General features: G+C 54.7%; 1 protein-coding gene across 1 annotated transcript in view; it reads left to right on the top strand.

Moving 5' to 3' along the window:
• The window catches only part of BEAN1 (brain expressed associated with NEDD4 1), a gene marked incomplete at both ends in the record, with an annotated part of 37,948 nt that extends 26,839 nt beyond the window's left edge, over nt 1-11,109 (top strand). The window contains 3 exons of the mRNA XM_082606639.1: nt 4,526-4,786; nt 9,585-9,735; nt 10,767-11,109. Of these exons, the coding sequence (XP_082462765.1) occupies nt 4,526-4,786; nt 9,585-9,735; nt 10,767-11,109 (755 nt within the window). The remainder of the gene's footprint in view (nt 1-4,525; nt 4,787-9,584; nt 9,736-10,766) is intronic.
• Between the last annotated feature and the right edge of the window lie 15,139 nt (nt 11,110-26,248).

Raw genomic sequence — 26,248 nt, 5'->3', positions numbered from 1 at the left:
CTCCACGCTCCTCGCTCCACCCTCCACGCTGCTCGCTCCACGCTCCACCCTCCACCCACCACGCTCCACGCTCCTCGCCCCACCCTCCACGCTCCTCGCCCCACCCTCCACGCTCCTCGCCCCACCCTCCACGCTCCTCGCTCCACCCTACACGCTCCACGCACCCGGCTCCACCCTACACGCTCCTCGCTCCACCCTCCACGCTCCTCGCTCCACGCACCCGGCTCCACCCTCCACGCTCCTCGCTCCACCCTCCATGCTCCACGCTCCCTGCTCCACCCTCCACGCTCCTCGCTCCACCCTCCACGCTCCTCGCTCCACCCTCCACGCTCCTCGCTCCACGCACCCGGCTCCACCCTCCACGCTCCTCGCTCCACCCTCCATGCTCCACGCACCCGGCTCCACCCTCCACGCTCCTCGCTCCACCCTCCACGCTCCACGCACCCGGCTCCACCCTCCACGCTCCACGCTCCACCCTCCACGCTCCTCGCTCCACCCGCCACGCTCCACGCACCCGGCTCCACCCTCCACGCTCCACGCTCCACCCTCCACGCACCCTGCTCCACCCTCCACGCTGCACGCTCCACGCTCCACCCTCCACGCTCCTCGCCCCACCCACCACCCTCCACGCTCCTCGCCCCACCCTCCACGCTCCTCGCTCCACCCTCCACGCTCCTCGCTCCACCCTCCACGCTCCTCGCTCCACGCTCCCTGCTCCACCCTCCACGCTGCTCGCTCCATCTTCCACGCTCCACCCTCTACACTTCAGCGTCCACGCTCACGTGGACCCTCACAGCAGCCTAGTCGCTGGTGTCCCCCCACCCTGCGTCCAGTTCTGCAGCCCGAGGGCGCTCTTAAAACCCTATGACCGCGGCCCTTCATGTCTCCTCTCTACGCTTAAGATAAGACAGTCTCTTGATTTGACCTTCATGGCGGGCCCCTGCCAGCCCTTCAAAACTCAGCAATGTTCCTTCAGCTGATGATATACCTTCACCCTGAATAAGACGTAGGTCATGGGCTACTTTGTCTACATGTTAAGGTGGCCCAGAAAAAGCAAAGCATCGTTTTAGGGAGAGAAAAGTTTTACTTTATCAAGATCCCCAAAACATGAGCGCCAGTGCACAGTGCCTGGTAGCCACAGAGTAGCATCTTGGCTAACAGCATGGGGCTTTGGCTGCCCACTGACCCGGGTCCCTCTTTGTGGGCTGAGTGACATTGGACAAATAACCTGTCTGAAGCCCAATTTCTCCACCTGTTAATTGGAGATCCCATCATGGCCCATCATAAGAATTAAGTGAGATAATACAGTGCATGAAAAGTACCAAGCATGGTGCATGACACACAGTAGGTGTCCAGGAGATGATAGCTACTCATGCTGTATGTGGAGGGAGGGCCGCATCTCAGGGATGACCTGGTATCTCGAGGTACGATTTCCTCTTGACCATCAGCACCTTTGTAGAAGCTGCTTGGGAAGAAAGTCTAGGATAGGGGCAAAGCTTGCCTTACCCTCCGTCCTTTCCACAGCTGGTGCAGGGGGAGAGCGAGGCGGAGCGGTGGGAAGGGGGGCTAGCATCATGTTGTTTCTCTGCAGTCATTTTTATCCTGTTGATGGAATGGACCCTGAATTAGGAAACTGGAAGTTTCCCTCATAATTTAAAGCAGCATCTACCTCCGCCGGTCGCAGGGACTGGAAGATTAACTTCCCCCAGCCATGCAGGCGGACGCCTGCACCAACAGGCTCCATCTGCAGGCATGGGTGTTGCCATCTCCACACCTGGCTGGTGATGAGCCTGGCACTGCCACGAGGGCGAGGTTCTCATTTGCTGCTGAAGCAGGGAGAGGGAGAGGCATCTTCAGGGTGACCCCATGGGACTGACACCTCCGCAGCAGTTTGCGTGCTGAGCAGGGCAGGCATGCACACACACATCCAACCCTAGGTTCTCAGTCTGGACACCTCCAGCCTTGCCATGGCCAGCTTTCTGGTAGCACATCTGCCTTGAATCGTGGGGTGACCAGTACATCCCAAACCATCGCAGCAGCTGGAACAGACTGAACAGGACAGTCGAGAGCAGTGTGGACCCCATACACTCCTACCGTCCCCAAGGAGGGCTGCTGTCTCTGACATTCCCAAGCCCTGCCATTGGCTTCAAAGGTGAGAGGAAGAGGGTGACATTGGTTGGATGGCCAGCTGGCTTGTACTTTATCAGCGAGACTACGGTAGCAGAGTGACCACTGGCTCAGTTCTAGTCCAAACCAAAGCCTGGTCATTGGCTCAGGAGTGAAAGCACGGTGGACTAGATGAGTGGTGGCCAAAAGCTTGTCTCGTGACCAGGGTAATCACTGTGTGGAGTACTATGTTGAAAAGGATGCTGAGGCTGCCTCCTGGGCCAAACAGGAAGAGAATGATTATCAGTTAGCCATATACTGGCTATATATGATTGTGGTGGGTTACTTAATATCTTTGAGCCTCAGTATTCTCACCTATAAAATGGGGAGAACATAGCTTCAGGGATGAAATGAGCTCTCAGCACAGAACCTACACATAGTGGGGGCTCTGAAAACAGTGGTCTGTGTTTGGCCCTCAAAGAATCCCAGAAATCTGCTTACCCTGGCGTTTTCTTATTAGAGGGTCAGGAAGCACGCATGCTCAGCCAAAGCCCAAGGGCAGCTCCCTCTCCCCAGTGAAGGCGCCTGCAGGGGAGCAGCGTACAATGAACTTCAGCAAGCAAAGGCTTGGCTCTCAGGCTCGGATGACATTCTGGCCCAGGCAGTAGGGCCTCAGGGCCAGCCCCTCCTAATGAAGGTCAGTAGGCTGCAAGAGACACCAGCATGGGCCAGAACTGCTGGCAGGGCACGTTCATATCTCAGGCAACGGCCCCGAGTTCATGCGTCACCTGCCTGTCCCTGCCATGGGCTGAGTGTGGGAGAGGCTTTTGGAGATGGTGCCAGGAAGGGATGGGAAGGTACAGGAGGCCACAGTTGAGTTTCTACCTTCTGATTTGCATAAGTCCATGCCCTCACCTGGGAACAAAGCCCTCCCACAACTACCCAGGGAGGTAACCATCCACACTCTGCTTGATTACCACTCAAGACAGAGACCTCATTCCCCGGAGGCAGCTCAGGGCCTCCCTGCCACTTCCCCATCTGGTCTCAAGGCTGCAGCCACTCACTCAGTACATGGCTTGGGCACCTTTGGTGAGCCCAGGCCCAGTGCTGAGCTTGAGGACACAGAGAGCGATCAAACACAAGCTCTGGAAACCATGCATAATCATATGCGACAGATGCAGGACAGGGACTGGGACACAGGCTCTGGGAGGACAGACAGGGGGACTGCTTTCAGAACAGGGCCCAGGAAAGCTTGCCCCTGACCCTGTGGCTCACTGAGTATCTGAAGCTGGCTCCCTATGGCTGTCCAGAGATGGGACCTGCACCCTCAGGAAGGGCTCATGCCTGGGGCAGGGGACAATGGAGAAGGAGCTCGGGACTTTGAAGCTTGGGCCTGAGTTCTCACTCGGCTCAACCACAGAGTAACTGAGTGACCATGGGCTGGAGCCGAGCATCAGTCCACACATCTATAAAAGGGGAAAACCACATCCCTGCCCAGCTGAGTGGGAGGGAATTAAGGGGCGGTCACGGACGCTCACTAATGTGGTGCTGGCTCTCCCTGAGCGAGGCAGCAAGTGCCCATGGATGGTCCTGGCTGATTCTAACCCTTCCCTGGGACCCCAGCCCCCAGGGCTCCATCATCTTATCATATGGGAGGACAAAGCCATCATGGGCCCCAGAAGCTTCCTTTAGTAGGGTTCTTAGGGACCCACCATACCACACCCCTTCCTAAAAGCCCCTTCCCACCTCTCTGCACCTTTATCCTTGTCCTTCCCCTGCCTGGAATACCTCCTAGCTTCACCTCCTCTGGGAGGCCTTCCCTGATCTGATCCAACCCACTGTCATGTCTGGGTCAGTTACTGCTCATAACCCCAGGCCTGCCTGATTTCCCTGGAGTCCTCTTGGTAGGTTTCGCCCCTGAGGCAGGAGGCCAGTGTTGGAGGCCAGCACATCTGGTCCTCATACTCTGACCTCTGTGTATCCCCCATCCCTTCCCAAGACTTTGGTAAAGTCATGCTGACCTTCCAACCTCATGTCTTGGTGGAATAGAGTCCTTGTCTAGCACTGAGTCAGGTTCAGTGGGTTCAAGCCTCAGCTCTGCCGCTAATTTGCTGTGTGACCTTGAGCAAGTCCACTGCCCTCTCTGAGCTTCCTTTTTCCTTTCTGTGAGTTGGTTGAGCTCCTAGGCCAGAGGCTTCAGAGGAGAGGCGAGGAGGTCAGCCCTCACTAGCAGAGGCTCCTGCAGGCAGTGGGGCGAGGCGCTGCTCCCCTCCTCCCTGGAAGGAGCAGTCAGGATAGAGACCTGAACATCCTCCATTTATTTAGGGATGAATAACTCACAGGGCAGCAGGGAGGGAGGAGGAAGGTGTGGGGCAGGGTCCGTGCCCCGGCTCAGCGTCCTCTCTCTCTCTGTCCACAGTAGCTCGATACAACCGCACCAGCTACTTCTACCCGACGTTCTCAGAGAGCTCAGAGCACAGCCATCTGCTCGTGTCTCCTGTGCTGGTGGCAAGCGCAGTCATAGGCGTGGTCATCATCCTCTCCTGCATCACCATCATCGTAGGTAGCATCCGCAGGGACAGGCAAGCCCGGCTCCAGCGGCACCGGCACCGCCATCGCCGCCACCACCACCACCACCATCGCCGCCGCCGCCGCCACCGAGAGTATGAGCACGGCTACGGTGAGCCGCCGCCCACCCCGGGCCCTGGGACCCCTGTAGCCCAGGAGGCATCAGGGAGGTGGCAGCTCTGCCATGGGTGACGCAGGGTGGTCAGAGGAGGCATCCTCAAGGTCACAAGTAATCAGGAAGAGCTCAGAGGCACTCACCATGTCTCAGTGGCATAAGAAGCCCAGTTGTCTGCCAAGGGTGAGGCTGAAGGTCAAAGGGAGGGTGTGGTGCTCCCTCCCCAGCCCTGGCCACTGTGAGACCAGGCCTGCCTGTTCCTACCCTTGTATCACCAGCCTGACCCCCGGAGAGTGCAGGGCTCCTGCTCAGAGCAGGCCCACCCCCAACAAGGAGCCCAGGTACCACCCTCGACCTCCCCCCACCCCAGGATGTGGCCGGTCAGGCCCAGGACGGCCAGCACGCCCACCTCACATAACTGGACCCGCGCCCTCCACTCCTGCCCCTCCCCAGGCACCTCTTCCATGCTGCTTCCTGCCTCTGCACCTTTGCATATGCTCTTCCCCGTGCCCAGAATGCCATTCCCCATACTTCCCCACCTGACAAAAGCCTACTTGTCCTTCCAGACCTGGCTCAAATACCACCTCCTTTTGCAAGTTTCTCTGGCCCCTCCTCACCCACCCCCCCAGGCAGGGTTGACCCCCATTCCCTATACTTCCTTAGCATTGTACCCACACTCCCATCAGTACCCCGACACAGGATGGCTGTGTTGCATCGGTGAAAGCAGGAGCTGCATGTAGCTCTCCGAGAGTTGAGCTCACAGCCCAGAACAGGACCTGGCCCAGAAGAAGTACTCCACGGGCAAGGGAAGGAACCACTTCATTTTATCCTCACAGCAAGAGCTGTGTGAGCCCATTTTAAAGACTGGGACGCTGGAGGGACTTGTTGAATGGCCTGAGTGCCCCCGAGCCTGCGCCTCATACTTAGAGCCTAGGAGAGATGCCCACAGGGGGTCCCTAGATTAAGGTTGAGAGGTCAACCTTGGCCTTGAGGAGAGAGATGGACCTAGGGGCAGGCTAGTCCACCCGGAGTCTGTGATGGAGCCACAGGGCCTGTGCCACGTGAGCAGGGCCCTGTCCCTGACGTCAGAGCAGGTGGGGTGACAGCAGGCCACAGCCAGGCCAAGTCTGGGGTCGAGCCTTTGCTTGCCCACCCCCGGCTCCGCTGACTCACAGCAGCCCTGGTACCGTGGAGACCCCTCTGCGGGGCTCCCGACTCTCTGCCCACTTCTATTCTCAGCTCTGTCTTTGGCACCTCCTTGGGGCCTCAGCAGAGAGCCTGGAGGTGCTGATGCCCCTACACCACCTTCTAGCCTTCAGGGGGTGCACAGGGGCTGCGAGGGGCCTTGGAAAGAAGCCAGGGAAGAGGGGCCATGAAAGCAGCAGAGCACCAACACACACCACCCTACTGGCCCTGGGGACCCTCTGTCCTTCAGGTGCCCTCCCCCTGGCTCTAGTGACTCAGCCCCTCCCGGGCTCCCTCCCACTGCTCTGGCTGCTCCTTCTCAGACTTTCTGGTGGATTCCTATTCTCTGAGGAGAGGAATATTAAGGTCCCTCAGAGCCCAACCCTGGGCCCTGGGCCCTCTCTCTGTACCCACCCCATCTGTACCCATGTCCATCTCATCCACCTGCCAGCTCCAGGCACCACCCACCACCCTCACCCAGATGTCCCCGAGACACCACCCCCTGAAGTCTCAGAGGCACCTCAGACCCAGGGGGTCCAAAACAGCCTTAATCTTCCGCTTCTTACTGCACAACCTCAGGAAAGTTGCTTAACCTCTGTGAGTCATCTGTACAATGGGTACACAGGGACCCACCCCAAAAAGTTATTGTCAGGACTAAATTAGCACAGTACCTGGCTTATGAGTAAGTGCTCAGTAAATGTTAACTATTTTCATGATCTCTCCCTACCACCCCGAGAATACCTCCTCCAGGGCCACTTCACTAATGCTGCAACCTCCACACCTGCCAGCCACCGGCCTGGCACCTCCAAGGCATTCTCCACAAGACAGCCAACTTGACTGAATTGTGACTCTACTCAACACTAAGTGGCTCCCCATTGCCCTCAGGACAAAGTTGGTCCTCCTCTGTCTGCCCACAGGGCCCTTCTGTAGGCTGGTCAGGTGCAGAGAGAGGAGCCAATGAATGTTTGAGAATGAATGAAGGAGTGAGTGAATGAGAGAGACAGAAAGACTGAGAAAGGAAGGGAGGGAGGGAGGGAGGAAGAAAGGGGGAGAGAGAGAGAGAGAAAGAGGGAGGAAGGGAGGGGAGAGGGGGGAGGGGGGAAGGAAGGAATGGGGAGAGAGAGAAAGAGAGAGGGAGGGAGGGAGAGGAGGGTGGAGGGAGGGAAGGAAGAAAGGAAGGAAGGAAGGAAAGAAGGAAGGAAGGAAGGGAAATTCTCCTTCCATAAGATGGAAATACCTTGAGCTTTAGGAGACAGATCTGGTCCCCTTTCACTTGCCTGGGCTTTAGAGCAAGTGGCTTTATGTCCGATTCGTCATCTGAGGGAAGAGGGTAGCCACTGTCCCCCTCTCACAAATTGTTGAGGGTGAATGAGATTGTGAGGCTAGAGCACAGAGGTGCTCATGGATGCAAATTCCTCCTCCCCCCTCTCCCGGGCCTGTCAAAGTTGTTAACCTCGGATTTGGGCTGAATAATGAACCGAAGTATATCTTAACTTGGGTAAATAAGGGAAGAGAGAGATTTGGGTCTCCCTGGACCATTTGGGTCTGTGCTGATGTTGAAGACAGGAAGGAAAGATAAGAAAGGAATTTGGGGAGTTCAAATAGGGTGTGTGGGGGGGGAGGGGGTTCTTTCCAGCTGTTCCTCAGGACCTCCACCCAGCTGGATGTCTGGGACTGACCTGGATCATCTCAGGATTGGGGTCTGGGCTGGGTGAGTGCCTCAAAAGGGAAGGCTCAGTCTCCCTGAGACACTCAGCCTCTGGGGGGCCCAAGAAAAGCAGCCCAGGGAGAGAGGTGAACAGCAGCGTGGTTTGGCCCGGTCAGCTCTCAGACCTGCCCACCAGGAAACAGCCTTAGCCTTCCCGAGGTCTGGACAGCCATAGCCCCCCACCACCACTGGCACTGCGAGTGGGGCCCTCCTCGCAGCAACGCTGGCAGGGACGGGATCCCGGCACCAGAGCCCAGTGGCCTCGGTTCCACTTCTGTCCTCACACACTTATTTCATGTTTTCCTCTCTCCTGAGTTTCTTCCCCAATTTCTTCCCAAAATTCTCATCCTTCAGCTGGTGCCCTAAAAGGAAACAAATCTCCTTTCAGCTCCTTCTTACAGCATATGTTATTGGGTTCCTTTTTCCTAGTAGAAAAGTAATATGTGTTCACTGTGGAAAACCTTTAAAATACAGAAAATATAAAGAAGAAAATAAGGGTTCTGATCCTGTCCTCCAGACAGAGCCGCTGTTAATATGTCTGGAATATTTTCTTCCGAGAGCTTTCTCGATGTCCATAGATAACCCTGGGACTGCACCTGCAGATAGTGTTTCATATCCAGATTTTTTCCATTCATTGTTGTATCCAGGTGAGAAAAAGAGATCTGGGGAGTAGAAAAAGCAATCTTTGGGGTCTACAGACGATGCATGAATTCCAGCTCCACATTCTACCAGCAGTGCGACCCTGAGCCTCTAGCTGCAGAATGGAAAGGGCAACTGCAACAGTGCTGCTGACCTCAAAGAAAGGTCATGAGCCCCACCCCAGACAGACAAGCCCCGCCCTCTGAGGGGAGGGGCCACCTGGGAGCCCCTTGGAGGTGGGGAGACCTCATGTCTCAACCAGTTATCTTTGCAGTTCCCACTGTCCGCCCCCCCCGGACCCCCCCTCTACCAGACCTGTCAGAAACTGGGAGGCAGAGGAGCCGGGACATCCAGCCACCCTCGGCCCAACCAATAACTTGCTGTGTGGCCTCCAGCAAGACACTGAGCCTCTCTGAACCCCAGCTGTAGAATGAGAAGATTGTACTCCATCGGCATTTCCTAAGCACTGTTACTAGGTCTCAGAAAATAAGGTTCTGTGGCCAAATGCTACACAAGCACAGTTAAATGTGTTTCTCAGCTGTGGGACATTTCAGAGCCTTTGATGTACTATGTGATAAAAACAAAAACAAGAACAAACAAAAACAAACAGAAGAGAGTGTAGTGTATGAAGTCACCAGGAGTCATCAGAGAAACACCTTTTCTCCCTGGGATAGGGAGGGAGGCCTGACCCCAGAGACCTCTGCTGTCCTCATTCCCTGACACTTCTTCCCCATTTTTTGTGCCCCAGCCCTTCACAGCTCAAAGCTTCCTGTTCACACTACAGTCTTCTTTCACAACTCCCCCTCTTGGCTCAAGCTGTTCTGTTCCCTCTGCCAGGCCTGCCCCTCTTCCCCTGGCTGATTTCTAGACAAGATTCAGCTCTGGGAGCCCTTCCCCCCAGGAAGCCTTCCCTAACCTCCAAGCTGGGTCAGGCCCGTCTCTGCTCCCACAGCCCCAGTACAACATCTATCAAAGCTTGTGTCATGCTGCCCACTACCAGGCTGTCCGCAGGACAGGCTGCTCACTACCCTGGGAGCCCCACCAGGGCAGGGCCAGCTCTGCTTCCTCTCTGTGACCCCCATGCCCAGCAGGGCACTGGCGCTCATATTCTGGGGCTGTTGCTGACGGAATGAAGGCAGCCCTGGTTGGCAAGGGGCAGGATGGTGAGTTGGAGAGAACAGAATCTCAGTGGCCTCAGGCAGACCTGTGAGGACCCTCCCTGGCACCAGGCTGAGGCCCAGGCTGAATGTCCGTTCCCTGCAGTGTCCAACAGGCACTCGTATAGCCGCTCGAGCCACAGGACACACTACACCTGCAGCCCTGCCGAGGACTGGCCTCCACCCTTGGACCTCAGCTCTGATGGGGACGCAGATGCCACGGTGCTCCGAGAGCTGTACCCAGATTCTCCACCAGGGTAAGGAGGCCTGAGAGGGCAGGGCTCTGGGCAAGAATCCCCAGCCCCCATGGGAAACAGCAACACCCCAGATGGAATAAATGCAGAAAACATCTGCTCAGTGGGCGTGGCCATCTCCTCACCCTCCTGACCAAGCTGGTCCCTGTAAGGTGGGGCATGACTCAGCAGATGTCCCTGAGAGACACTCGAAAAGGAAAAAGGAAGAAACATTCAGCTCCTTCAGGCTGGGTGAAGAGGTGAGGTGGAAGGTCCAGGCCCCAGCCCCTTAGTTTACGCCCCCAAAGCCCAAATCACATCCACTGGGATAGGAATCATTGCGTCCAGACTGCACTTGTGGCCAGCAGGTGGCCCTGTCCCACGGGGGGGAATTCTTCCCTAGGGAGCCTTTGGGTCCTATCCTGTCCTGCCAGCCACCCTCAGGCACATCGCCACCAGTTTGTACATGAAAAGTGGAGTCTGGGCCTCTATCACTTCCCTACCAGGAGACCACTTGGGCCCCACAAACAGCCCCATCTTCCCCATCACCCTTTACTCTCTGCCCCCAGGGGCACTGGGAGGTGTGAACTTCGCCTGCAGGTGGGTGCTTTTTCACCCTGCAGCCATGGGCCCCAGGGACACCTTCCTAACCCTGGAAGGGCCACTTTGGGGTGAGTTGAGACCCAGAAGTGTCTGGCAGCCTGAGGCTGCTCCCCCCAGCACCACCCACGCTCGGTGGCCAGCCTGCAGACGCTCCGGCAGCAGCGGCTGCGGTTCTGAGCGACCTGAGACCCAGAATTCGGTGGCTCGCTCACTCACGTTCACAAGGAACACTGGGGCTGAGTCAGGGCCAGAATCCAGGTCTCGGTGGTTCTGGGGTGCCCCTCCCCAGGGAGTAGAGGGGTTTCATCGGATTCAGCGTGACAAAGGCCTGACCTGGTCCACGGCGGGGCAGCTTGTCGCTGTGGCTAGGCCCCCGGCCCTCGGGGGCGACCCCGCCACCCACCACTGAGGCCAGCTTGCACAGGGCCCTGAGGGAGCCTCTTCTCTTGCAGTTACGAGGAGTGTGTGGGGCCGGGGGCCACTCAGCTGTACGTCCCCACGGACGCCCCGCCCCCCTACTCGCTGACTGACTCCTGCCCCGCGCTGGACCGCACCCTGGATGCGGGCAGTGGCCGCAGCCCCGGCCAACACCAGCAGGCACAGAGACCACAGGGCCAGAGTGGCCTCTGCACCATTTCCGTGGACACCCTGCCGCCTTATGAGGCCGTGTGTGGGGCCAGTCCCCCCCCATCGGGCCTGCTGCCACTGCCGGGACCAGAACCAGGGCCGAGGAGCTCCCAGGACTCGCCCACCCCAACCCGGGCCCCAGCCTCAGGCCCAGAGAGGATTATGTGACGGACCCAGCGGCTGGGTCCTGCCAGCTCGTCAGGGCTGAGCCACACCTTTAAGGAACGCAGGGGTGCACACATGCACACACGCACACAGACACGCACACAGATGTGAACACATGGCACCCCCACATGCACACATGTACACACAACTTGGACCCACACACACACTGATGCACCCATGTGCGCACACACATCCAGACACGCCCCACACGTGTGCAGACGTGCACACACACAGGCCCCCCCACACACACACACAATCCCATCTGCGAAGGTTTCATTATAAAGGAAGCTCTCCCCACCTCCCAGTCTCCTCCCCAGCCTGTCAGTGATGCCTCTGTAGCCAATGCAGGGAGAAGAGAGGTGGAGAAGGGACCAGGGCTCATCCCGCCCTCTCCACGGGCCTGTCTGCCCTGCCCGCACCAGGCAGGCTGTGCCCAAACGCTGATTCTGCCTCCAAAAACTGCTCAACCGTCCCAGGTCAGCTGCCTGCCCCGACCCCACCCCAGAGCAGCTGGTCCTCCCGGCTGGCAGGACAGGCCTCAGTGAGGCTCAGCTCTGCACTCTCCCCATCTCCCAACCCCAGGGCAGAAGAGCCACAACGTCAACACCCTGCCACTTATAGGGTAAGGGACCCGGGTCTGGGGGCTCAGGCACAACCCGGAGACCCTCGCAGCCCGCCTTGCCCATCCCTCGACCAATGCCCTCAGTCTGGTGGTGCTAGCGGAATCATCTCCGAAGCCCCCACCCCAAGCCACAGGTGATGGGCAGGGCCCTTGGTGGGCATGCGGTGGTGGTAGTGGGTCACAGCTGTGCCCACGTCAGTCCAACCACTGCCCAGGACTGAGGGTCTTCAAAGAAGATGGAGGGCTGCCGGGTACGGCTCTGAGGAGAGGAGCAGCCCCTCGCTAAGTACATGCCCAGCTGACCATTATGGCCTAAGCTTGAGTGGGCTGGAGTCAGACCCCAGAAGCAGTGCTGTGCTCCTGGGCGGTGGCGCATAGTGGGGAATTGTGAGCCAACGCATTCTGGTCCTGCCCTCCATGGTGTTTGAGGAGACGAAATAAACGGGATGTGGGCCCCACTATGCCACTGCAAAAGCACCAGTGGCTACATCTCGGCCTTGCTGCCGGGGGTACCACGGAAGGGGATATGTGGGCCTGGTTGTAGAGACTCAGATCTTGGCCCCTGAATCCCAGCAATTTCCATCAGAGACCATGCAGGTAACAGAGCTAATTCCTGAAGACCCAGCCTGCCAGAGGGCAGCAGCCCAGCGTGTGTGAAGAGCGTCCCTGCCGGCATCACCAGAGGCAGAGAGTTCTCAAATCCACCCTGCCTCCCTCCTCACCCCCTCCTTAAACAGGAGCACCGCCAACCATCCTCTCCCCTGCATTTCAATTCCTCCAACAAAGGGCTAAGACAATTTAGTAATCCCTTTCTGAAGAGAGGCGGCAAGGAAGGCAATCGTGAATTTTATTTTCTGTAGAAATAGAATTTCTTCTGGTGCAGAACTGAAAGGAATCCACCCAGAGGTTCTGTAGCATCCTGGAGCCCCTGACTCCGCCCAGGGGAGGGACCTTGTTTACAAGCAGTTCTGTCCACCTTTGTGGTGTACTGTTTTCTAGGCAAAAAATATCTGTCTATTGTACTGTATAGCCTTTAAAATGCACTCCAGGGATGAGACTCTTTTAAGAAACATCCTGCTTCTGCAACCCTAGAGAGTGCTGGGGGGGAGGGGGGTGGGCGCGGAAAAGATAAAAATCCCCACATGCTCATCAGTGTTTGAGGGATGGAGCTGAACAGCTTTTCTTGTTCCTGGATTAAGCACTAAATAAGCAACAATGTATCTTTCTGTGTTCAAAATAAACATATCAGTAACAAACGTTGCAAGTAGTAATATGATCAAGGAGCCCGTGGTCGGGCTGGCACCATCTGAAACTTGTAAGGAAGGGAAATGGTAAATAGCAGCAAACGGAAAATATGTTACTTATCTCAAAATTAGCAGCCATTGAAGCCTTTTCATTCTCCTAGTGACACGGATATTTGCGAAGCTAGTGACTTACACGAGTTAATCTTTTTTTTTACCTCTCTAAAACATGGCATCATTTCTCCAAGACTTGGCCAGTGTAACTGCCACCAAGACAGGCCATAAACTTCAAGACTCCAGGAACACCAGGGACTGCACTTTGACAGCAGTTGGCTCTCCACACCCTGACGGCTTTGAATACCAGGAAGGGGCGGGGGGCAGGTAATTAGACTGAAATGAGTTGTTTTCTCCCCCTCTGCAGAAATTCTCTTCCTGTCTCGGCTTCGCATAAGACCTTGGCTTTGGTCGTCGATCCCTTGGCCGACAGAGGCCGGTTCCCTTCCTCTGTCACTATTCCCTCCCACTCGAACTCAGGCAGAGTCCACTAGCATAGTCCTAAACCCCCAAGTGCCCTAAAAGTGGGGTGCGATCCTGAAGGAAGGTACAGCCCTGTCCCACCAGCCCCACTGCAAGCCCACACTGCCACCTGCTGGCTGCCTCCCGCCACTGTTCAAAGCAAATGAGTCAGCCCCTGAAACTCCCTTCTCCCACTTTCTAACCCACTGCCTGCGGACACTCATTGTTGTAGACAGAACTTGTTTTGGTTCTGGGCTTGTCCTCCACCCTTGGGATGTTCCATGAGGTTTAAATCATTCAATTACCCCATTTTCAGAAATCACTCCTGCCTCCACGTCTCTCTGGCTACAGCCAGACACCTAAGTGCCCCTTGCTGTGTGCAAAATAATCACCCCCCTGTCCTTCTAAACACCACTGTGTACGGCTCAGGTGCCACCTCTGTGCTCTGAGACCCCTGCTCCTGGGAATGAATGTAGCAGCCTTCATGGTGACGGTGCCCAGGCTACGTGGTGCCCGTGCTGACCCCAATCGGAACCACGCCACGCCGACACCCAGTTCCAACAGCAAATACACTCAGGATCCCCCAGGCCCAGGGCACTATCGAGCTTGGTGTTTTCCACCTCCTCCATCCACAACGTGCCTTGTGTCCACATATGGTGCCACATCCAAGGTCCTTGTGCACACTCCTACAAGGAGACTGGCTGCCTCCCTCTGCCAGGGGCCTGAGGGGTCGGGCCAAGGAGAGCACCCTGGACCCCAAGGAGATGGGAAGTGAAGTCAAATTCCCAGGATGGTGGGAACGGGAGGAGGGGCAGGACCAGGCCCTGGGACAGGATGTGGACACAAGGGGCTGATGAGGAAGGCGACCCCGGGAGTACCACCACAGAGTGGGCAGTGAAACCAGGAAAGGAAGGAAGGCCATGCAGGGTGTCGTCATGCTGGTCACCACTGTGGGCAACTGAGCTCCATCCCCTTGGCAACTCCGAGGAGCTCGCCTTAAAGTTCGTCAGCTGATGGGGAGGGAGATGGATTACTCACACGTGGTCATTGTCTGAGGCTGCTCTTCAGTGAATGTTAATCCCTGCCCCTTGTGCGCTGAGCAGGCACCTCTGGCCAGAGAAAGTCTTCAGGCAGGGAAGCTGCAGCTGCTGGCTGATGAGGCCACCGCCATGGTCAGCACAACATGCCGCCGGACGAGTAAGCACGGGCACGGCGCATTCCACGGCCTCCAGACAGGGCACCCACGGCACCTGCCACATGTGAGCAGCAGAATCACACGAGGGAGGGAGGAACGAGGGTTGATACCAAGCACGGCCGTCCAGAGCCTCCCGTCAGAACGCGCACTGGCTTGCACCAGCCAAGCCCACCCACATATACACACAGGGGTCTCTCATACCAACTTCCTAGAGAGACCCTCGGGCGCACACCCGTATGCAGCGTCACTCAGCTCACGCCACCTGTGGTCTGTATGCATTGGCTCAGATGGCTTCATTGCACACACACTGTGCCCCTCACACTCAGAGCTCACACACTCAGGGGTCCCACATGCACACCCCAAGGCCACCCGTACTCACACTCAGGTGTCATCATCGGTGTCCCCCAGAGACTGACTAGGTTGCGGGCATGAGCAGTAGAAGCACAGGCAGCGCTGTCATCTGGGAGAGCAAATCCTCTGTCCGGGCTCTGCTCTGCTCGACCTCACAGTGCCCCTCCCCGAGCCCAGGTGAACTCTCTCAAGCAGGACCAATTGCCTGCGGCAGGCCTGGTGCTTCTGAGCAGGGAGGGGGCTGGGCATGCCTTTGCCCCCAGGGTTGCAGCCCAGCTGTGCCTGCTCAGCATCTCTCCAAGAATCCCAGGTCTGCAGGGCCTCAAGCCCTGTGGTCACAGCCTCAGCCAGACCACAACTACACATCCCCACCAGCCTGACTCCTGTGACCTCGAGCCAGGCCCTTTCCTTCTCTGGGCCTCAGGACCCCATCCCCCATCAGCCTATCCTAAGTCAAAGCACCCGCCACAAATCCCCAGCATCCCCTCTCCTCCCTCTGCCCCCTTCATTGTCCCCAAAGCAAGTCACCCTAGCAGGCAGAGAAAGCAGGTTCTCACTAAGCCAGTCACTCCCCTGAGGGCCCAGAAGGTGTGAATAATGCAATTAACACTAAATCCGACAGTTCAAGAGAAGCAGTGGTCCAATGGGGGGAGGAAGCTGGCATTGGAGAATCAGGGCTGACCCACCTGCGAGAGGGCAGGGAGGGGAATAGATCCAGGCAACCTGGCAGCGCTCTCCCCCCATGATCTTGGACCACCCTGGAGAGACTGGGGTGGAAGGCAGTTCACAGACATGACGGGGTTCCCAAGAGCTGAGGACTAAGATGTCCAGAATGAGTGAAGTGGTTAAATCATAGGTAACCAAAAGCAACAGGATAATCATATGGGGGTGGGGCTAAATTGTATGTACCAGTTTGTTAAACTTTGGTTTAACATCTCTAGGCCCCTCCTCAGAGAGCAAATGAGGCCAAGGAGAGAGACAGAGACAGAGACAGAGAAAATTAAAACCCTTTTGTTTTAAACCTCCCCCCGACCCGATTCCATTGTCTGGTGACCAGCCCTTCAAGATAATTCAGTGGCCTGGGACCCATCCCCAAACCTGCCACTTCTATTTGGTGATCTTACAAATCTTTGGTATTATGGAAAAAGCATGGCCTTGGGTATCAGATAGACTTGGTGTAGTAAGCTGAATAATGGCCCCCCAAAGATGTCCAGGTCCTATTCCCCAGAACCAGTGAATATGTTACCTTCCATGGCAAAGGGATGTTGCAGGTGTGCTTAAGGACCTTGAGATGAGGCAATTATCCTTGATTGTCCGAGTGGGCCCAGTGTAATCACAAGGGTCCTTATGAGAGGGAAGCCACAGGGTCAAAGAGAAGATGTGATAAACTGAAGCGGAATGAAGAAAGAAGTGAGAGATTTCAAGATGCTATACTGCTGACTTTGAAGATGAAGGAAGGGGCCACAGCCAGGGAACACAGGTAGCCTCCAGAAACTGGAAAAAGCGAGGGAACAGATTCTCCCCTAGAACTTCCAAAAGGAACCAGCCCAATGAGACTGATTTTGGACTTCTCACCTCTAGAATTATAAGCTAATAAAGTTGTGTTGTTTTAAGCCATTAAATTTGTAGTAATTTGTTACAGCAGCAATAAGAAACTAATATACTTGGGTTTTAATCCCAGCTCTTACCCTCCCTGACTCAGTCTCCTCATTCATAAAATGGGAGGAAAGGGGATTTGGCCTAGTGATGGACAAGGGCCTCTCTGGCTCTCTTTGGCCCCAGGCTGTCAGGATGCCAAACGTCCACCAGCATGTTCCCACCCACCTTGGCCTGCACAGCCCTGACCTATGTCTCCTACCCAGCAGGGTGGTGAGATGTGACCTGGACTAGTTACCTAAACTTGCTGAGGTTCAGGATCAGATGAACTAATGTGTGTGAAAGAGTAGCATCCCCACCATTGGACCTAAAAAATGACTAACCCAGACCAGCCTCCAGAGGGAGAGTTGCTACTCACTGGGAGACACATTTCCAAGTAGCACTCCCATGAGGAAGTAAGTTCCCAACCAGAGGGGTAGGAACCGCCCTGGCCACAGAGCTCAGAAAAGGTTGCAGGGGGCAGGGGAGTTGGGGGCAGGAAGCAAACAGACCCCAGGTGTGGTGAGCCCAGGTCTGAGGCCGCTCCAAGGCCAAGCACCAGGCAGATGCCCTTCCTGATGATTGGAGGGGCAGGAGGCCAGCAGAGTCTCACAGAAAGCAAAGGATGGTCAAGAACCAAGTCTTTCTGGGCTGTGTTACTACAAGGTCACAGCCAGCTCCTGCACACCCACCCACCCACCCCCAACTGGGCTCTCCAGACTGTGAGCCACCAAGGGCAGGTGCTTTGTCTCATTTGCCTCTGAAGTCCCCAGGCTGGCGTGGAATGGGCCAGGCCACCTGCTCAAGGACGACACTGCCCCAAGCACCATATGAGAACATTGAAAGGACCCAGGTCCAAGAAGTTGGGAAACAGAGCACAGGTTGCCCCCTCCTAGAAACTAACACCCCCAGTGAGCTCCCACATGAGAGGTCCTAAAGCCAAGAAGCCTAGAGACCTTACTTAATCCAGTGGTTCCCAAATGCATTTGGCCACAGGAAATCTTCACTCACGTAAGATTGATTAAAGCCCCAAACAAGTGCTCCTCGGTAGAGCACACTTTGAGAAATGCCGACCCACGTGGAACGAGTGAGTCACTGAGGGGCTGAATGAATGAGTGAATCATCGCTGAATTAAGTAGTGGGTGAATGGAAGGGAGAATGGGAGAATGGGAGAAAGGGAGAGAGGGAGCGGGCAGTGGAGGGAGGGAAGGCTTGATGGGAGAGTGCATAGGTGATTGTACCCAGCTCAATTCCTCCAAAAGCTGTCCCTGACTCAAGATCTGGGTATAAATAGTTTATGTGGGAGGTGATCCCAGGAAGCACAGTGAAGGAGTCAGGAATTAAGACGGGGAGGGAGAAGAGTCAACACAGATGCATCAATGAGCAGGTTATTGCTGTGGGCAACCGGGGCGATCCACTGGGGACCCTCTGAAAGACAGAGTGGAGCACACCTCAGAACTGTCCCACCAAGGGCAGGAAGCTGGGGTTTCTAGCCACTGACCCTCCTTGGTTGGCTGAGGGTTGCCCCTGGGTGTTAACCCCCGGCACTTGCAGCCTGCACACCAGCCAAAGGAGGCTCTCAAGCAGGAGACGTCAGGAGCCTCCTCAGGTGGGTTGAGGGTGCCAGGCGGCACGGGCAGGGACCGCTGCAGAGGGGGTGTGGAAGGATGCAGGGGCTGCTGTGCTTTCCCACTTGCTCTTGGGGCAAGGCGAGAACCAGACTGACCTCGGCCCTGCTCCACTGGGAGGAGATGAACGCAGCCCCAGAGTGACAAGCTGTGGCAGGCCACACCGTGCACAGCTTTCTCTTTTGCGAACACAACTTCCTCCCCGGCTTCCTGATTGAGCTGTGGGGCGGGACAGAGGCAGGCAGGCCGGCCTGGGAGGCCCACAGGACTCTCGTCCACATCCAGTCTCTCGGAGCCGCCATGAGTCGGCCCCGACCCCCAGGCCCAGACAAGGATGCTCTTGAGACCCTCCTGGATGACCTCATCAGCTACTACCTGGACAGGGCAGGGGAGGGCCGGCTCGGGGTCTGCAGGCAAGCAGCTCTCACCTGCAGGGCCCAGCGGCTGCTGGTCACAGGGGTCCCTCCTCAGCTCTATCTGCCTGAGGATGTGGCCCCTGATCTGGGGACCACTCACTCCCAGGGGGCTCCCAGCTCTGCCCAGCACATCTGCCACAAACTGCTGCGGGCACTGGAGTTCCTAGAGCTGATCTCCGTCAACCTACTCTTGTTTCCCTGGAGGAAGGAAATCAGGTCCCTGAAGGTAGGCACTGCCATGCCCCGGAGAGAGGGGGTCTCGGGGAGGGACCAGGGCTGTGCCTCTGGGGGGAACAGTGTGTCTGTCATGCCCACTGACTTTGGTCCCATTTTACAGATGTAGAAACTGAGGGCTAAAGAGGTTAATGCAACTTACCTGTGGTCACCAGCTAATAAGCGGCCCAGATAGGACTCAAACTCAGGCAGTGCAGCTCCTAACCACTAGGCTGTACTGCTTCTCTAAAGAGTCAGCACCAAGGAGCTCACAAGAAACAAGGGAAAGATTTTGGCTGTGGAAAGCCACTGAAAAGGTTTCATCTCTTCTAGCTCCAGGCCAGGATTGTTGGGCTGGAAGCCAGGACACTAGCTGGCTCAGTCATTCTCCTGCTGTGTGACTTGAGACAGAAGTCCTGCCTCTGGCCTCAGTGTACCCTTCTGTAAAATGGGACAGGGGTGACATGACTGTGGGCCAGGTTTCCATTTGGCCCCATGCCCTGGCCCACCTGCTTCTCAGGAGCCTCTGTGCCCTGGACATCAGCCCTTGGTCCTGCCTGGCCCCTCTCTGCCACTCTGCTGAGACATGTCCCCCTCTAACAAACAGCCCTGTTTGTTCCAGACATACACAGGGAACTTTGTCTACTGGGTGCGGCCTGTGCTTTCTGAACACACACTGCAGACCATTCTGGGCAGGCTGGGCTACATGGCCACCTCCGAGGCCGAGTTTTCACTGGTCCAGGCCAGCAGCGAGGAGGACACCAAGCAGACAGTGTTTGAGATCTTCCTGACGAGAGTCATGTGTGAGGCCGTTCTCGGAACCTCGGGCAGGCAGCTCCTCGGGCCGGGCAGAGAGAAAGTGGACGGGCCCCACTGCAGGCCGAGCTTAGAGAGAGGGCTGCTGAAGACCCACAAGGGCCTGCAGGAGGCCCACTCAAGCCCAGGACCCTCAGCAAGGGCGAGGACTGAGAGGGCCCTGGCTGAAAGCCCTAATGGTCAGCACTCTCTGCCTGTGGCCTTTAGCCTGCCTGAGATCTCAATAGCCCCCGGCAGCCCCCTCACTGGCCCCCCGGTCTCCTTGGGGCCCCAGCGCCGCGCCAGCACACGCTCGGACAGTGAGGAGTTCCTGACCTGCTACAGCGACCTTGTGCTGCACCAGACACCCTTGTTCCCCAGGGACCATCCCCTGAGCAGTCTGAAGGGAAAGCAACTCCAGAGCCCAGGCCTGGGGCCCAGCCCACCTCCAGGGGAGGCAACTGCCCCCGCAGGTAGCAGCACCGAGCAGCCCCTGGTCCCCAGCGCAGCTCCTGAGAGCAAAGGGGTCACCATTCCTGGCCAGCTCTGCCTGGTGCCAGGCCCCCAGTTGTCAGAGAATTCCTTGGACCCAAAGCCAGAAGCACAGCTGGAGGTGGCCGCCCCTGGTACAGAAGCTGCACCTCAAAATGCTTCCTCTGAGATGGATGAGCTCTGTGAGTATCTCGCCCACTTCCTCAGACCCCCAACTCCAGCAGGCCACCCCAGGGGCTCCCCTGGCCCAGGGGTTGAGGAGAATGGACAATCAGAGCCTCTCATGAGGCCAGAGCCAGCCGGTGAGGGTGGCAGCCCAGACGGTAGAATCACTCAGTTCTGGAGGTCTCCTCAGGCCCCCTCTCATGTACAAGAGCCCCCCAGTGCTCACTACATCCTCCCGGAGGGGCTGGAGGTGCCAGGCGCCACACAAGGATACTACATGAGCAACAGCTGAGATTGTCACCCCTGGATGGCACAAGGGCAGACACCTAACTAAGCCGATTGCTCTTCTGCCAGGAAGGTGACACTTGGAGAGATGGTGGATCTGGGACCACAGTGGGGACAGCAGCCAAACCCACAGCTTGTCAGCCACAGGGACAAACCTGCTAATCCCAGCTGGTCTCAGGTCCCAGCACTGCCACCTATAGACTGTGTGACTTTGGGCCACCCACTGCACCTCTCTGAGCCATGTTTCCTCGTCTCAAAGTGGGTGTGGTGTCAGGTCTACCTCACAGGAGGCTAAGAAGAATTAACGAGGTGAGGTGTGCATAGTGTCAACCTCAGGGGGGCTTCCTGTCCCCTTCACATCCCAGCTCAGTGTGTGACCTTGGGAGAGTCACCCTGCATCTCTGAATAGCAGTTTCCCTCAGCATCCTTAAGGCACCTGTCACAGAGCAGATTAAAAGAGAGATGTGTAGACAACCAGATGTGTAATACACCCTTAATCTGTTTAGGGTCCTCTGTCAGCCTCCCTTTTCTCTCAGCCAACTTCAGGTTGACAGAGAGCAAGGCCACAGTTGGGAGCCCAGGGTCAGCTCAGAGGTCTGCTCTGCATCCAGGGTTGGGGGTTCCATCATCTGGGCTGCCTGGAGTGGGGCGCCCCCTCCACCAGCCTCTCCTGCCCCCACATATGCACACATGCATGCACACAAGTGGGTGTGTCCAGGAACGTACACACACACACACGGCAATCCTCATGGGGGCCCCAAGAGAAAGCCAAGACCCTCTCTATGGGGTGGCAGGTGGCACCTGCCCAGGGCCTGCCCCTCGGCTTTGCATCTGTGAAGTGGGGAGGATGGCCCCTGCCTCTGAGGGTGGTGGTAAAGGCCCATTCTGGGCATACAGCAGGTGCTTAATAAATGCTGGCGCCTGCCTTGCTGTCCCCAGAGCTGAGCATATGACCCCACCATTTTCAGTCCCTACATCAAGGGGGACCACAGGTGGGAAGGATTTAAGGAGCATTGGCCCTGCCTCCCTCCCAATCAGACTGTTGGCCAGGCCCTACACAGGCTTTTTGAGGCAAATCGGGAAGCAGCCTGCACTGGGAAGAGAGAGGCACTGGCCAGTCATCCATCCGTCCATCCATCCTTCCTCCCACCCACCCATGCCAATTACTCAGCACAGCACCCAGCAGTCGACACTCAGGCCGGTAAGCTGTCAGTGTCTGGAGCCAGTGAAGCGGGGGTGGGGGGGGGCGGGGATGGTCAGAGCAGACCCTAGCCATAAGCCTCCATCCTGGGGAAGGAGAACATCAGGAACAGGCTGGGCTGGAGACAGAGAGGGTCAGCAGCCTCGGGAGAAGGGATGAGGCGGGAGGGGGTATGGACCTGGGAATCATGGCAACCAGGGCACCTAGTCCTGGGTCTGACCCGCAGCCCCTGACCATTTTTTATTTGTTATTTTCTGATCATTAACATAATAAGCATGCTCAGTCCCAAACCACAACAGAACTTTTGTCCTCCCCGTGTTCCTGCCCCGCAGTGTTCCCCATCTACTTGAAAGCTGAGCCCAAGGTAGGAATCATTTTTGATTTCTCTTTCTCTCACATCCCTCATCCAACCATAGCTGTCACAACAAGGACCAAATCTGACCACGTCCCTCCTCCTTCCACAGAGGCCTGAGCCCCTCGACTGAGCTACCAAGGCCTGTCACTCAGATCCCGGGAGGACGCCAGCCCCCCTTCCTGGTCTCCCAGCCTCTGCCCTCATCCTCCTGCAGTCAGCTCCATCCAGCTGCTGGAGGATCCTGTTAAAACCTATGTTCCATCATGACTTTCACTCTGTGGTGTTGGATTAGAATCAGAGGTATCAATAGGAACTCATGGTTTTTAAATTATATATAGTTAGATACAGAAATATAGCTATGTGTGTGTATGAGTGGGTTAGTACATACATATGTTTCCTAACTCTGTCCCAAGAGTGGGCTTAGAAGCAGACACCCAGTAACAATGAGTACACCTGGCACTTAGATCTTGGTCTCTAAACATCACTCACTCTCCAATACAGGAACCAGAGATCCTAGTAGCTGTTGCTCATTCCAGGGATGAGCAGGTAAATATCACCAGTAATAAGATGCATGGACATCATACATCCTTTGATAAGATGCACTGAGGGAAGACACAGCACCTTTTTTTTTTTATGGTGGCATTCTTGCCAAAAATGTCTAACCTCACTCTAACCATAAGAGAACACCAAACTCAGATTCTCTACTAGTGAGAAACCCAGCTCTCATAATCCACAGACTATTTACTTATTTGTTCAATTCTAATATATTGGTCGATTCTAGTATAGTTTCAGAATTGCTAAACATATCCCTGAGAGAAACACTTCTAGTAACTATCTTTCAGCATTTATGTAAAATAATTTTTACCTTTACTCTTCTCGTATCCAATCAAGATACTGTTTTCCAAGGTTACTTCAGTAAGTTCTTTTCTTCCCAGCACCTTCAGTGTGGTTGTTACTTGTGATTCATCTGTTTGTATTCCATCTTCCGTTCCCCCTACGTCCTACTCCACCTTAACTATTTATTTATTTGGGGGGTGAGACATTACTATGGTTAGAGTTATACAAAATGATATATTCACAGCAGTGTATTCCCCTCTCATCCCAGCAACCCTGATCCCATTTTTCCCTTCTCTCCAGACTTTTCCCACCAATCTATTTAGTTTCTGGGTTGCCTTTCCTGTACTTCCCCTGCATCTGTGTATTTTTCTTAGGCTAGCATACTATAGATACTCATTTGGACACTGCTTTCTTCCCGTAACAGTGTGTCCTGGAAATCATATCACATCCATTCAGAGAGAGATCCTCCTCGTTCTTCTTCACGGCTGTATACTATTCCATTGTGTGGATGTACCATAGTTTATTTAACCACTCTCTTGTATATGGGTCTTTAGGTTGTTTTCAATTATTTTGCAATTACAAACAATGCTGCCATAAATAACCTTGTACATATATACACTTTCATGTCCTAGAAGTGGGGTTGCTGGATTGTGATGTAAGTATGTATGTAGTGTGTCAGGTGTTATCCTATTTCCCTCCAGAAGGGGTAAACGAATTTGCATGCCCACCAGTAAGAGTGACTGTTTCCCCACAGCCTCAGGATGTGTTTTGATATATATGTTTGTGTGTTTGCCAGTCTGGTAAGTATCTCAGTGTTCTTTTATTTGCTGTCTTAGTCTGTTTGGGCTGCTGTTAACAAAATACCACAGACTGGGTGGCTTATAAACAAAAGAAATTTATATCTCACGGTTCTGGCGGCTGGAAGTCCAAGATCCTGGTGCCAGCATGGCTGGGGTCTGGTGAAGGCCCTCTTCCGGATTGCAGACTGCCAACTTCCCCCCGTGTCCTCACATGGTAGAAGGGGCTTGGGAGCTCTGTGAGGTCTCTTTTATCACAGCACTAATCCCATTCATGAAGGGTCCACCCTCATGACCGAATCACCCCACTGCAAAGGTCCCACCTCCTCACGCCACCACCTTGGACATTAGGTTTTCAACATATGAATTTGGGGGAGACACAAATATTTAGATCATAGCATCTGCATTTCTCTAATTGAGTGGATTTGAGTATTTTTCATATAAGGGCCATTTTTATTATCTTTTTTGTAAATTTTGTTTGGATATTTTTCTCATTTTTCTATTGGAGTTTTGGTTCTTTGTCCATTTTTAAGAATTCTTCACAAATATTAGCCCTTTGTGATATAGATTGTGAATATTTTTTCCCACTTTGTCCACTGTCTTTTAACTTTGTTTCCACATGAGTTTTGTCATACACATTTTTTAGTCAGATTTATCAATCTTTTATTGTTCCTAGATTTTGAATTATAGTTACAAAGTTTTCCCTACATCAAGGTTTTAAAGAAGAAGAATTCATTCTTCTAGTACTTGCATGGTTTCATTTTTTACATTTAGATCCCTAACCACTTGGAATTTATTCTTGGGTGTGATGTGAGATATGGATCTATTTTTATCTTTTTCCAAATGGCTACTCAGTCATCTCAGCACCATTTATTTAAAAATCCATCTTTACCCCCAATAATCATTGAGATGTCACCTTTATCATGTACTTGGATCTATTTCCGGGCTCTCTATTCTATTCCACTGGTCTACTTGTCTATTCATGCACCAGTACCATACTGTTTTAATTATAGAAGTTTTATAGTATGTTTCAACATCTGGATCCCAAAGGTAAGATTTATTTAAAACTTAGCAACTGGTCCTGCTCTGGGCCCCTTCCTCATGCCAGGCTGGTTATCCTCACCACCCTAGGAAGTGAGCAATGCTCCCATTCAACAGATAAGACAGCCAACACTCACGAGGTGCGACAACACTCAACAACATGCCAAGTTTTCTTGGAACTCCTGGATATCCACTTCTAGAAAACATCAAGCTAACAGAAGTGGTCCCCAAAGGGTGGTTCCTGGACCAGCAGACTCATCATCACCTAGAAAGTCATTAGAAAACAAATTCTCAGGCCCATCCCAGACCTACTGAATTAGAAACTCTGGGGGTAGGCCCTGCAGTCCGTGTTTTAACACGCCCACCGGAGGACTCAGATACTCTGAAGTTAGAGAACCATGAGCTAGAGCATCCCAAAGGACACAGAACCAGGAGTCATCAGCAGCTGCAGGCCCCCTAAAACAGTGCTTCCCAATGTGCTTCCAAGGAACATTAGCACATCTGGAGATCATTGATGTATACTCTCCAAATGGGAGGCTCTACTGTCAAGTGAGTTTGAGAGTCCCTGGCTAAAACAAAGTTTAGAAGGTGTTTTTACTGCAGGACTTCTTGACTTTATCTAGGCTAATGTAACTTGTGCATCTCAGAGAGAGTACCCAGGTGGTGTTTCCCAAATTTTCTGGACTACGGAACCCTCTTTTCTCAGAGCACCTATTACTATCTCCCAGGACACCTGTGTTCCACGGACCCCTGTCTTGGAGAAGAAAAAGCCAAAAAATGCAGAAATTCAAGAAAAGAGCAGTAAATGCCAATACCCATTCTGATTCCACAAGCTTGGCTTTCTCCTAGCTTCTGTTTAATGACAGCTTTTGCCAAGTTCACCATCTTACAGAAACTAGAGGAACACAGAGCTCACCCCAGCCTTAGGGGAGCCACAAGGTTGGGGTTATTAGGAAAAGAAAGCATGTGCCAGTGACCCTGGGGCCTCTGGTAAATAAGTAATCCACTGCCAAAGCCCAGAGACACTGGGCACAATATTATTGTTATTAGATTCTCAACAGTGGAGGGCTGACGTCTCCAAGAGCTTGTCAATTATTTTAATAACTGTAACTCTTCAGGGTGAAGAGGCCAAGAGGATGAGGTTACTCATTCCGCAGATGTGTGAGCATTTGAAGTGAGCTCCCCCATCCGGCCCCAGGCTCTAAGAAAAACGAGGGCGATGCAGATTCCATAGCACCCAGGGGTAGACAGATTTTGGAAACATCTCCTACCTGCTCTCAGAGCAATAAATACCTCAATCCTTCCTTCCACAGGTCAGATGGTGGGAGCCTGCGGGAGTCCCAGGAAGGGTCTCTGA

The sequence above is a fragment of the Mesoplodon mirus genome, assembly GCF_964341445.2.
Source record: "Mesoplodon mirus genome assembly, chromosome: 19".
NCBI lineage: Eukaryota > Metazoa > Chordata > Mammalia > Artiodactyla > Ziphiidae > Mesoplodon > Mesoplodon mirus.
The sequence above is the reverse complement of the archived record's forward strand: the minus strand, read 5'-3'. Positions and strand labels throughout refer to the sequence as shown.